The 14,057-nt window shown below is 35.1% G+C and overlaps 1 protein-coding gene across 3 annotated transcripts in view; it reads left to right on the forward strand.

The window, feature by feature from the left end:
- Window positions 1-13,539, forward strand: part of BRMS1L (BRMS1 like transcriptional repressor) — a 59,196-nt gene extending 45,657 nt beyond the window's left edge. For 2 of the 3 annotated variants that reach the window (XM_037834833.1, XM_037834835.1), the window contains 2 exons: window positions 3,736-3,883; window positions 11,792-13,539. In XM_037834833.1, the coding sequence (XP_037690761.1) occupies window positions 3,736-3,883; window positions 11,792-11,909 (266 nt within the window). In that variant the 3' untranslated portion in view covers window positions 11,910-13,539. The remainder of the gene's footprint in view (window positions 1-3,735; window positions 3,884-11,791) is intronic. The other variant, XM_037834834.1, reaches the window with a different exon arrangement.
- Window positions 13,540-14,057: the final 518 nt, after the last annotated feature.

Consider the following 14,057-nt stretch of genomic DNA (forward strand, 5'->3'; position numbering starts at 1 on the left):
GTTAATTATAGTCTCTAGTTTTCATTGATTCTATTTCCCCCCCAATACCTCCCTATTTTCAACACCTTGCAAGGTTGACATTCATTTTTCCTCCCTCATGTAAAAACAGTTTGTACATTTTATCGCAGCTGTTGAGCACTCTAGGTTTCACTGAGTTATACAGTCCCAGTCTTTATCTTTCCTCTTCCTTCTGGTATCCCACATGCTCCTAACCTCCCTCTTTCAACCATACTCACAGTCATCTTTTTTCAGTGTACTTACATTGCTTTATTACCATCACCTAAAATTGTGTTCCAGACCTCTCACTCCTGTTTTTTCCTATCTGTAGTGCTCCCTTTAGTATTTCCTGTAGCACAGGTATCTTGTTCACAAACTCTCTCATTGCCTTTTTGTCAGAGAATATTTTAAACTCTCCCTCATATTTGAAGGACAGTTTTGCTGGATATAGGATCCTTGGTTGGCGGTTTTTCTCTTTCAGTATCTTAAAGATATCACACCATTTCCTTCTTGCTTTCATGGTTTCTACTGAGAAATCCACACATAGTCTTATCAAGTTTCCTTTGTGTGTGATGGATCACTTTTCTCTGGCTGCTTTCAGGATTCTCTCTTTGTCTCTGACGTTTGATACTTTTGATTATTAAGTGTCTTGGTGTAGGCTTATTCAGATCTATTCTATTTGGTGTATGCTGCACTTCTTGGATTTGTAATTTTATGTCTTTCATAAGAGTTGGGAAATTTTCATTGATTATTTCCTCTAATATTGCTTCTGCCCCTTTTCCCTTCTTTTCTTCTTGGACACCCATGACATGTACATTCATGCATTTCATTTTGTCATTTAATTCCCTGAGACTTTGCTTATATTTTTCCATTCTTTTCTCTCTCTGTTCTTTTTTATGTAGGAGTTCAGGTATCTTGTTCTCCAGTTCCTGGGTGTTTTCTTCTGCCTCTTAAGGTCTGCTGTTGTATGTCTCCATTGTGTCTTTCATCTCTTGTGTTGTGCCTTTCATTTCCATAGATTCTGCCCATTATTTTTTCAAACTTTTGATTTCTACCTTATATTCGTCCAGTGTTTTCATTATATACTTCATCTCTTTTGCCATATCTTTCCTAAACTTTTTTAATTGATTTAGCATTAGTTGTTTAAATTCCTGTATCTCAGTTGAAGTGTATGTTTGTTCCTTTGACTGGGCCATAACTTCATTTTTCTTAGTGTAGGTTGTATTTTTCTATTGTCTAGACATCTGGTTTCCCTGGTTATCCCAATAGCTATTCCCAGACCAGAATAGGCTCATATCACAGAATGGGGACATGTTCAGTATCAGATTTCCCTGAGGGTGTGTCTTAGAAGATTGACACACCCTGTGAGGCTTCAAGCCACTGTGCTTTTCCTAACCTGTCCAGCAGGTAGCACCTGTCAGCCTTTAGCTCCTGACTGGTGTAAGGAGGTGTGGCCCCCATTGTCCTTAGTTTCTGTTTTGACTGTTTTCCCCCAGGCTCTGGGGTCTGGTTCTGAAAGGGAGGCCGGTAATAGGGCTGGGCACCACCTCCTTCCTCTTAGGGAAGATACACTCCCTAGGGAGTGATCATCAGCATTTAAATAGGTTCTTTATCTCTCTGACTTGGCTATCTCCACACTTGCCTGGGTCAGAGAGCTGTGAACTGAAAATGGCTGCAGCTTTCCACACTGAGCTGCCCTGGTTGAGAGAGAGAAAAAGGGACAGAAAGCCCCTCTTCAGGACCACCCCATGGTACCCTCAGCTTCACCCGCCAGCCAGAGACAGCACCTGGTCCTCTGGGCTCCCCCTCCCAGCAAAGAGAAGACCTCCGGCTCTTCAAAGTCAGTCATCACTAAAAGTCTCTGTGTGCTTGTTGGGGATTGGTAGCTTGTATTGAGCAGTCCACATTTGTTAATCAAAACCCCAGTTGGAGCTGGACTGAGGTATATTTGCTTGTTCAGAGAGTGCTGCTCTCTATCACAGCGAGGTTTTGCAGTTTGGGCTGCCATGGGGAGAGGGGGCTCCTGGCTTGGTCTGCAGTCTTTACTTAGATTTTGTGCTGTGATCTCAGACATTCCTCCCAATCTAGGTTGGTTTATGATGTATGGACAGTCATGATTGTCCCCCAGCAGTTATTCCAGGTTATTTACTAGTTGTTCTGGGAGTTTATTACTTGTTCCAGGGGGACTAATTAACTTCCACTCCTCTCTATGCCACCATCTTCTTCCTGAACCACCCTATGTTAAACACCTTGCAAGGTTGACATTCATTTTTCCTCCCTGATGCAAAAACATATTTGTACATTTTATCACAATTGTTGAGCACTCTAGGTTTCACAGAGTTATACAGTCCCAATCTTTATCTTTCCTCTTTCCTTCTGGTGTCCCACATGCTCCTAACCTTCCTCTTTCAGCCATACTCACAGTCATCTTTGTTCAGTGTACTTACATTGCTGTGCTACCATCTCCCAAAATTTTGTTCCAAACCTCTCATTCCTGTCTTTTCCTATCTGTCTGTAGTACTCCCTTTAGTATTTCCTGTAGCGTAGGTATCTTGTTCACAAACTCTCTCATTGTTTTTTTGTCAGAGAATATTTCAGATTCTCCTTCATATTTGAAGGACAGTTTTGCTGGATATAGGATTCTTGGTTGGCAGTTTTTCTGTTTCAGTATCTTAAATATATCACACCACTTCCTTCTTGCCTTCATGGTTTCTACTGAGAAATCTGCGCATAGTCTTATCAAACTTCCTGTGTATGTGATGGATCGCTCTTCTCTTGCTGCTTTCAAGATTCTCTCTTTGTCTTTGATATTTGATAATCTGATATGTTAAGTGTCTTAGCATAAGTCTATTCAGATCTGTTCTGTTTGGGGTGCGCTGTGCTTCTTGGATCTGTAATTTTGTATCTTTCATAAGAGATGGGAAATTTTCGATGATTATTTCTTCTATTATTGCTTCTGCCCATTTCCTTTCTCTTCTCCTTCTTGGACACCCATGACATGTACATTTATGTGTTTCATGTTGTCATTCAATTCCCTGAGACATTGCTCATATTTTTCCATTCTTTTCCCTATCTGTTCTTTTTTCTGAAGGAGTTCAGGTGTCTTGTTCTCCAGTTCCTGACTGTTTTCTTCTGCCTCTTGAGATCTGCTCTTATATTTCTCCATTATGTTTTTCATCTCTTGTGTTGTGCCTTTCATTTCCATAGATTCTGCCAGTTTTTTCAAACTTTCAATTTCTACCATATGTTTGCCTAGTGTTTTCTTTATAGCCTTCATCTCTTTTGTTATATCTTCCTTGAACTCATTGATTTGGTTTTTGATTTGATTTAGCATATTTATTTGAAAATCACTTTCCATTAGATTCAAAGATGTCAAAACTCTTGGAATATACATTAAACTCTGCTTCTTTGGAAGTGTCATAGGGCTGTAGGGGAGAAAATATGAGAAGTAATTTTCAATGGAAATATGATAATTGATATTTTAAATACTGCTTAAAATTGGTACTACCTATTGATAATGTACCTGCTTCCCCTTCTGGCCCTTGTTCAGTTAATTGATGATTGATGTAATGTCCATTGTTTAGTAGTTACATTAAAAACAGTAAATTGTATGGTTTTGTTAGATTTCAGCTTTCTATCTAAGAAATAGTTTTAGTTTTTTCTTTTACATGTATGCATGATTGGTGTTAATTCTTAATGTTCTGAACTTGTTCTGACAATATTTTATTAATATAACAGTTTTTGAACTGATCCCTTTAGCACCTGTGAAGCTGGAAAAACATCTGCACAGTGCCAGGTCTGAAGAGGGAAGACTATATTATGATGGTGAATGGTATATACGTGGACAAACAATATGTATTGATAAAAAAGATGAATGTCCTACAAGGTAAAAAGCCTTTATCATTTTAGTGTTGCTCACTATTATGGTTTACAACATCATTGTCAATAAATATTTGCTGCCTCCATAGTGCATATGTAATGCATCACTAGTTGCCTGTGGATCCTTTTTCAAGTTAACATGCAGTGTGATTAATGTGAGTGTACACCAGTGTTAATATTTATACACCAGAGTTACATATTAAGTTTATGAACACAAGCGTTAACAGAAGTAAAAAATGTTGGAATTATGCAGTCAGCAAACTAATCCTTCTTATTAATTCTTATAGTAGATGGCTTGTTATAATCCTAATATAATGACCTTTAAGCCAGACCATTAAAGATTTTTGGTGGACCTATTAATCCTTAAGTTTTTTGGATGTGTTAATAGCATTTTGGATGAAAAGAATTTGTACAGAGTAGGAAAAAAAAAGGAAAATTAATGAAAACCTCAAGATTAACAGTGATTAAACTGTAACTTGAAACTGAAAATTGCTTTTTAAAATGTCTCAATAATCTGTTGATTCTTAAATAAAATTTATGTAGTAATTTATATAACCTAAGTTTTTTCTGGTGTGGCCTTTGAAAAAATATTAATCACTGCTTTGGTTATTTCAGTAATTTAGAATTTAATTCTTGGAGTAGTAATCTTCTACAATAAGAAGATATCTTTTTCTAGGTCTCAGTGGTAAAAAAGCATTTACCACTAAAAAAAGTGAGTATTTAGGCTAGATTACTCGGTTTACAAATATAGTGGTTTAACCAGATTACGATTTCATCTTTAAATTTTTAGGATGCCAGGATTGTTGTGTTTAGTAACTTCTTTCATAGGAGCCCCTTGAGCTAATTACTAGGCTACATATAATACTCTTGGATTCTTCCCTTTACATTATTGCTTCTGAGACATTTTGCTACATTTAGCATAAAATTGGTTAAAAAAGAGGTGAAATAGCGTAAGAGGATTAAACATAAATCTATTTTTTTAAAAAGAAATTTCTACATAAAGATTAGTTGCGTCAAAAAAGCTCATACCAAGATGGCAGTCAGTGCATGATACTCTAGGGTTCAGTCGCCTCACAGAATCTTTGAACAACTACTAAAAACTTGCAGAGCTTTCTTCCTCAGAGCTTCAGAAAAGCAGAGGGTTAGAGTAATGGAGTGAGTGCTGGATCAAGAAAACAATTTAAAACCAGTATGAGAAGCTTGTGGTGCCCTAGCTGGTCCTTTCTCCAACTCCTCCCCTGTGCATTGTGGGGTTGGCCTGCACTGTTACTGTGGGTTCCTGGTTCTGTTCCAGAGGGAGCAGAGTACCCCATGTGCATACTGTATGTCAGTACCAACCTATAGGGAGGCAGCATGAAGGATTGACTCAGGACACTTGTCTCTAGCTCCCCTTCCCAGAACTCACTATGCAGGCAGAAGCAGCTTTTAGTGGCTAAAGAACTGTAAGAAGTAATCAAATTTAAGTGGCCTGGAGCAAAGGATTCTTCAAAACACAAAATAGAGCACATGGGAATGGGGAAAAGTCTATTCCAAAGGGAGTAGAGGGAATTCCAAAGGCAAGAGTACATGCCCAGGAGAGGACGTATACTCAGAAAAGAGAGAGAGGAGTCCACACTTTTCACCTCAGGCTGATCTGGATCTAAATTAAAGCACTAACCAACACAGAGTCAATTTGCAGACTGTGGAAAGTGGTTTTTTTATTTTTTTGGTTTTTTTTTTTTTGCATTAAACTCTCTGTTTTTGTCCTGGCAGTCAAGGAAATCTGTCATATCACCAGCCAGATACAAATTTAAGAGCATACAACTCAGGGATTAATTCCAGAGTTAACACTTTAAAATATTAAGCTGTACAGTATGTAGCAAAATATTACAGTACAAATGAAGAAAGAGGAAATGATGGACTATCCAGAGGAGCAATATAAAACTACATCGAAACCATCAACAAAGAAGATCAGGCATTGGAGAAACCAGACAAAGACTTTAAAAAATGATCTTCAGTATGCTCAAGAGCTAAAGAAAAGCAAGTAGAAAGAACTAAAGGATGTCAGGAAAAGGATGAATGAACAAAATGAGAATCTCAATAAAGAGAAATTCTAAAAAGAAACCAAACAGAAATACTGGAGTTGAAGACCACAATAATGGAAATAAAAAATTCCTTAGATAGTGTCCATAGTATATTGGAACAGGCAGAAGAAAGAATCATTGAATTTGAAGGTAAGACCATTGAAATGATTCAGACTGAGGTGCAGAAAGAAAAAAGAATGGAAGAAAGTGAATAGACCCTAAGAGACCTGTGGGACACCATCAAGTATATCAATATATGCATTATGGTAGCCCCAGAAAGAGAAGAAAGAAAGGAGCTGAAGGGACATTCAAAGAAATAATGACAGAATGCTTCACATATTTACCAAAAACGTGAATATACACATTCCAGAAGACCAGTGAATCCTGAACAGGATAAAATCAAAGAAACCACACCCAGACACATTGTAGTCAAACCATTAAACACCAGGAACAAGGAGAGAGTGCTGAAAGCTGCAAGAGAAAAGCAGCTTGTCATGCACAAGGGAATCCCAATAAGATTAAGTGCTCATTTCTCATCAGAAACCACAGATGCAAGAAGGTAGAAGATATATTTAAGGTGTTGAAAGAAAATAATTGCCAACCAAGAATTTTATATCCAGTGAGACTGTCTTTTAAAAGTGTGTGAGAGATTACATTGCTCCCACATAAACAAAAGCTGAGGGAGTTCATTACCACTAGACCTCCCTACAAGCAATGCTAAAGGGAGTTCTTCAGGTTGAAAGGAAAGGACACTAGATAGTAGATCAAAGTGGCATAAAAAAATAAAGATCTTCAGTAAAGGTAAGCATTTGGGTAATTATAAATGCCAGTATTATTGTATTGTATTTTTGGTATGTTAACTCCATCTTTTTTTAATTAATTAATTTTTCTGCTCCTTACAGATTCTAAAATGCAGATGAATAAAAAGTAATGATAAGTCTATGGTTTTAGACACACAATATATGAAGATATAAATCATAACAAGTACAACATAAAGGTAGGGGAGACAGAGAGGTATAGGAATGTAGTTTGTTTATGCTATTGAAGTTGAGGTGTATCAAATCAAACATGATTGTTACAGATTTAGAATGTTAGATTTATGCCCTGTGACAACCACAAAGAAAATATCTGAAAAATATACACAGAAGGTTCTCTACAAAAAATCAAAAATATGAAATTAGGCAGTAATGGAAAAATTGAGGAACAAAAATGATATGACTTACAGAGACCAAATAGCAAAATGGCAGAAAATCTTGCATTATCACTAGTTATTTTAAATGTAAATGGATGAAACTGCCCAGTCAAGAGGCAGAGAGTGGCAGAATGGATAAAAAAGCATGACCCAGCTATATGCTGTTTGCAAGAGATTCATCTTAAATTCAAATTGAAAGTGAAAGGATGGAAAAAAATTCCATGAAAATAGTAAACAAAAGAGAGCTGGGGTAGCTATACTAATTTCAGATAAAATAGATTTTAAGTAAAAATCTGTTACAAGGGATGAAGAAGGACATTTTATCCTGATAAAGGGGTCAATTCAACAAGAAATTATAACAATTATAACTATATATGCATCTAATGGCTTAACCCCTAAATACATGAAGCAAGTATTGACAGATATGAAAGAAGAAACATATGGTTCTACATTAGTATTATGAGACTTCAATACACCACTTTCAATAATGGAGAGAATGTGTTAGACAGAAGATCAATAAGGAAATAGAAGTCTTAAACAATACTATGTACCATCTAGACTCAACAGACATACCTAGAATACTTCACCCAACAACAGCAGAATGCATGTTATTCTGTATTGCGCAAGGTCCATTCTCCAAGACAGACCAAGTATTTAGGATCCAAAACAAATCTCAATAAATTTAAAAATTGATATACACTGTATCTTCTCTGGCCACAATGGAATGAAGCTAGAAATCAATAACAGAGGGAGAAATGGATAAATTCATAAATATGTGGAAATTAAAACAACACATTCTTGAGCAACCATTGGATCAAAGAATAAGTCACAAGGGAAGTTAGGAAATATCTTGAGACAAGTGAAAATGAACACACAACACACCAAAACTGATGGGATGCAGCAAGGGCAGTGCTGATAGGGAAAGTTATAGCTTTAATAGCGTACATTAAAAAAGAAAAAAGATCTCAAATCAGAAATCTAAACTCACAACTGGAGGATGTAGGAAAAGAAGAGCAAACTAAACCTAAAGTGACAAGAAGGAAGGAAATAAAGATTAGAATGTAGAGAAATGAAATAGAGAAGAAAAAAAAAAAAAACAATAAAATCAATGAAACCAAAGTTTGGTTCTTTGAAAAGATCAATAAAATCAAGAAACTTCAGCTAGAATGAGAAAAGAAAAAGAATGAAAATAACTAAAATCAGAAATGAAGGAGGGGGGCATTACTGCTGGCCCCAGAGAAATAAAAAGGGTTGTAAGAGGATACTGTGGACAACTGTATGCCAATAACGTAGATAACCTAGATGAAAAGGACAAATTCATGGAAACTTACAAACTACTTACATGAATTCAAGAAGAAATAGAAGATCTCAACAAACCAATAACAAGTAAAGAGATTGAATCAGTCATGAAAAACTTCCCAAGAAAGGCAAATACAGGACCAGATTACTTCACTGGTGAATTTTAACAAGTATTCCAACAAGATTTAATACTAGTCCTGCTGAAACTCTTCCAAGAAGTTGAAGAGGAGCAGATACTTTCTAATTCATTCTGTGAAGCCAGCATCACCAAAGCCAGATGAAAATAACACAAGAAAAAAGTTGTGAATAGAGATGCAAAAATCCTCAACAAAACACTAGCCAACTGAATCCAACAGCACATTAAAAGAATTATATACAATTATCAAGTGAGATTTATTCTGGATTTGTAAGAGTGGTTCAGCATAAGAAAATCAATTAATGTATTACACCATGTTAATAGAATGAAAGAAAAACACATGATCATCTCAATTGATGCAGAAAAGGCATTTCACAAAATTTAGCACCCCTTCTTGATAAAAACATTCAGAAAACTAGGAATAGAAAGAAACTTCCTCAGATGATAAAGGGCATATGTGAAGAATGTACAGCTGACATCATACTCAAAGGTGAGACTGAAAGCTTTCCCTCTAAGATCAGGAACAAGACAAGGATTGCCCACTGTCACTACTGTTACTCAACATTGTACTGGAAGTTCTAGCCAGAGCAGTTAGGCAAGAAGACAAAATAAAAAGCATCGAGATTGGAAAGGAAGAAGTAAAATTTTTCCTGTTTGCAGATGACACAATTCTATATATTGAAAAAGATGAAAAATTCACAAAAAAGGTCCTAGAGCTAATAAAGAATTCAGTAAGTTGATAGAGTACAAGATCAACACTCGAAAGTCAGTAGTGTTTCTATATACTAGTAATGAACGTATGAAGAAGAAATCAAGAAAAAATTCCTTTTACAAAGAAACAACTAGGAACAATTTTAAGCAAGAATGTAAAGGACTTCTGTATGGAAAACGATAACACATTGCTAAAATAATTCTAGAAGACGTAAATAAATGGAAAGACATTCTGTGTTCATGGATTGGAAGACTAAATATTAAGATGTCAGTTCTATCCAAAACAATTTACAGATTCATTGCAATCCTGATCAAAATTCTGACAGCTTTCTTTTGCAGAAATGAAAAAGCCAACAATCAAATTAATATGGAAGCATAATGGGCCCTGGGTAGCCAAAGCCATCTTGAAAAAGAATGAAGTTGGAGGTCTCACACTTAACTGATTTTAAAACTTATTACAGAGCTGTAAGAAAACAGTATAGTACTGGAACAAGGTCAAACATATAGGCCAATGAAATTAAACTTAGTGTTCAGATACACCTCTCCCCCCATCTACAGCCAATTAATTTTTGGCAATGGTGCCAAGTCCTTCCTGTTGGGGAAGGAATAGTCTCTTCAACAGTGATGCTTCAACAAAAAATGAAGGTGAACCCCTACTTCACACCATATACAAAAATTAAGTCAAAATGAATCAAAGATCTAAATTTAAGAACAAAAACAATGAAACTCCTGGAAGAAAACATAGGGAAGCATCTTCAGTATTTTGTGTTAGACAGTGGTTTCTTAGATTTTACACTAAAAGCATGAGCAACAAAATAAAAAATACATAAATGGGACTTCATCAGAGTTAAAGACTTGTGCATCAAAAGACTTTATCTTTAAAGTAAGAAGGCAACCTATGGGATGGGAGAAAATATTTGGAAACCACATCTGATAATGGTTTAATATGAGGACTATATGAAGAAATCCTACCACTCAACAATTAAAAGACAAACAACCTAATTAAAAAATGGGCAAAGAATTTGAACAGATATTTCTCTAAAGAAGATATTCAAATGGCCATTTAGCACATGAAAGTTGCTCAACATCATAAGCCTTTAGGGAAATGCAACTCAAAATCAGGAGATACTACTTCACATTCACTAGGATGGCTACTATAAAAAAAAAGGAAAATAAGTGTTGGGGAGGATATAGAGAAATAATAACTCTCATTCATCATTGATGAAAATGTTAAATGGGGAAGCCACTGTGGAAAAGTTTGGTGTTCCACAGAAAGTTAAGTAAAAAATTGCCATATGTTTTGGCAATCTCACTTCTAGATATGTACCCAAAAGAATTGAAAGCAGGGACTCGAACAGATAGTTGCACACTGGTGTTCATAGCAGCATTATTTACTATTGGCAAAAGATGGAAGGAATGCAAGTGTCCATCAACAGATGAATATATAAGCAAAATGTGGTATATACATACAATGGAATATTTTGCATTCATAAAAAGGAATGAAGTCTGATACTGCTACAACATGGATGAACCTTAAAGGTATCAAGTTGTTTGCAATAAGCAAGACCCAATAGGACAAATATTGTATGATCTCATCTATATGAAATAATTAAGACTATCCAAATTCTCAAAGTCAGAAACTAGCATATAGGTTACCAGGGGCTGGGTGAGGGGTGGGGAGTGGGGAGTTAATTGGTACAAAGACTCTGCTTGGGATGGTGGAAAAGTTTTGGTAATGGTTGGGGGTGATGGTGGCATAACATTGTGAATGTAATTAACACCACTTAACTGTGTAATTGAAAGTGGATAAACTTAAATTTTAGGTAGTTGTATGTATGTTACCAGAATAAAAGAAAAGAACTACACAGCTGTACAACACCGAGTGAACTCTAATGTAAACTGTGGACTATAGTTAATAGTGTATTTATAATAATATTGTTTTATCAGTTGTAGTAAACAACAATACTGTTTCATCACTGATGCAAAATGTTAATAATGGGGAAAACTGTGTGTTGAGGGGGCAGATATGGGAACTCTATATTGTCTGCATGATTTTCTGTAAACTACAAATAATCTTAAAATAAGTCTGTATGAGTACCCTAGATGGTTTGATCCTGGGAATTAGGGGTTGGCTTTGAAAGATTTCCTATAGTGAAGGCTGATAAGAGTTGGAGGCATAATATCATATAAGTAGGTCATTTTAGCATCTGTTTTTTTTTTCTAGGAAGGGGGCACTGGGGGTAAGAACAATGTGCATTTAATAGTTCTCATAGAAAATAAATTTTATCAACTCTATTAGGAAAGAAAAGGAGATTTTCTGTTAAGTGTTGCTGAATGTGGTATTTTTGACAGCATGACCGGGTGATGATGCAGCATTCTGGTAAATGACAAATCTGATTGTATTGTTGTAGTCCAACTATTGTGGAATTATGGTTAGTCGTCAAAAATCAGTGGAGGAGGCATCTTGTAATTCATTCATTCATTCTTCTTTTTCTTTTTTTTTTTCATTTTTAGTGCCGTAATTACAACAATTAACCATGATGAAGTTTGGTTTAAGAGGCCTGATGGAAGCAAATCTAAGCTTTACATTTCACAGCTACAGAAAGGAAAATATTCAATTAAACATTCGTAATCATGATTTAAGTGTTATCTAAATCTACCTTGTTAGTGTTACCACGTGTTATGTGCCACAGGAGTAAAAAAATGTATTCAATAACTTAAAATTCTCATCAAATCATGAGAAAATGTGTATTTGTTGGTAGTATTCTAAGTAGACCTCATATTGATATGTTATTAAAAGAAACAATAATAAAAGTTTAATCATGATCATTACATTTATTTGACTCTTAGGTCCAGTGACCAATAAGTAAATATGGTAGGAGTTTCTTACCTAAACTTTTTTCTTTGGTTTAAAAAAAATTATGCAAATTTGTCTTATCTTTCATGTACCATGTTCCTAAATGGCTTTATTTATCTGCATTTCTTTTTATTTCCCCTAACTTTGTCATTCATTGTGTATTTGTAAATAAGGCTGATAAAATGTTTCCTATAAATGGTTTGTACTAGTACATTATCATTAAATCAGAATTGGAATTTAAACATATATATGTGAGTATGTATATATGGCCTCATCAGCTTATTTAGAACTGATGGCCTTAATTTACAATCTTGTTTTACCCAAAGTTAAGGTATTGGGTTCGAAAGCTAAAAGGAGCACTTTTGTAGGCTAGCAGCTTCTCCTCTTCCTTGATCATATGGTGTTGACCTATTTTTACAAATTATACTTAATGTTAATTGCTAAAATTAGTGTTAAGTAATAACATGCTTCTACCTGTATTTCTTGTAAACCCTTAGAGGGCAGGTTTTTATGCCTGGTATTTATGATACAGTAAGTATGTAAGCAGTGAACAGTAACTGACAGTATTGTGGTGCTTGCTGTACATGTCTGATCTTTTGAAACAGATTTTTAGTAAGCATTTTTCAGAGGTAAAACTAGGTCCTTATTCTAATTTTGTTCCTAAGGCAAAATAGACAGGGATAACTTGCTTGAATCTGTTCCCAAATTAATATTTTTATCTTTGGTGTTTTTACACTTTAAGGCTATTTGGTGCAATTTAGAAAGTGTTGGCCTTCCTTCCTTTAGCCACATTCAGAATTAACTTTCAAAGCCTCAGGAACAGTAAGAGGAGTTGAAACCCTCAGTATGACAGCATAATTTGATGGCTGTAATATATATTTAGGGTACAAGCAAAACAAGTATTCCTGGAAGTCTTGTGCACTTTAATTTCTGTTAAAATGAGACGAGAGAGGATAGGGAAGAAATCTAGTTAACACATAGGGCACGATATCTGCATTATTCCGTTTGTTTTCTTAACTATTTTACCTCTGCAAACATCTCTCTGTGCAGATCACTACTTCACAGTTGCCAAATTTTAAAATATTTGAATTCTGAAATTCATTATCAATAGTTATTTCACTTTGTTCTGTTTCTAATTAATCTTAGCAAATGTACATAATGTGTATTCCAATAGTATTTGGCAGTACTTATGTATACAATGTTTGATAAGCATTTTTAAATAAGATTTGTATTTTTAAATTTAGTAAAATAAAAAGATGTGTTTGAGTGTCATTTGTAGTGACATGAATTATTGATGCACATTTAGTTCTTTTATTATTTAAAAACTGTCCATTTCTAAGAAGGATTTGAGCCAATTTACAGTAATAGATGTGGAGTGTTGGAGTGCTTAACAAATGTTTCTGCTTCCTAAACCATAACTCAGGTCTCCATTGGGGTATATTTAGATGTCCAAGATGGCTAAGTTATACTTAAAGTTCTCGGAATTTTCTCTTTTACTTCCTCCTTTCAGAGCTTTTAAAAGATTCTGTAAGTTTCTGTGTCCTGTATTGGTGGTATATTTTTCCACTTGAACAGGGCATTGCAGGAGCTGTTTTTTTACACTGAATGTATATTATATGTACTCTTCTGCACTTTTTCTTTTTAAACTTAATAATCTTGGTAATCTTTCCACATCAGCCCCTAGAGATCTACCTTGTTCTTTTAGTATTCATTTTTATGGAAGCATCACATGGTATGGAATACTAGCAAAATATTAATAGACATGTAAATTGCACCTCTCCTCCCTCCTTTCTTCCCTCCTTCCTTTTCTTATTTTAAAATAGTTGAAGTGAACAGTCCTCTACATATCTGACTATTTGAAGGAATGTATTTGTGGAATTTCAAGTAGAACTACTGGGTCAAATGGTAGAAGAATTGTATATA

This window comes from Choloepus didactylus, chromosome 4 (genome assembly GCF_015220235.1).
Source record: "Choloepus didactylus isolate mChoDid1 chromosome 4, mChoDid1.pri, whole genome shotgun sequence".
NCBI lineage: Eukaryota > Metazoa > Chordata > Mammalia > Pilosa > Megalonychidae > Choloepus > Choloepus didactylus.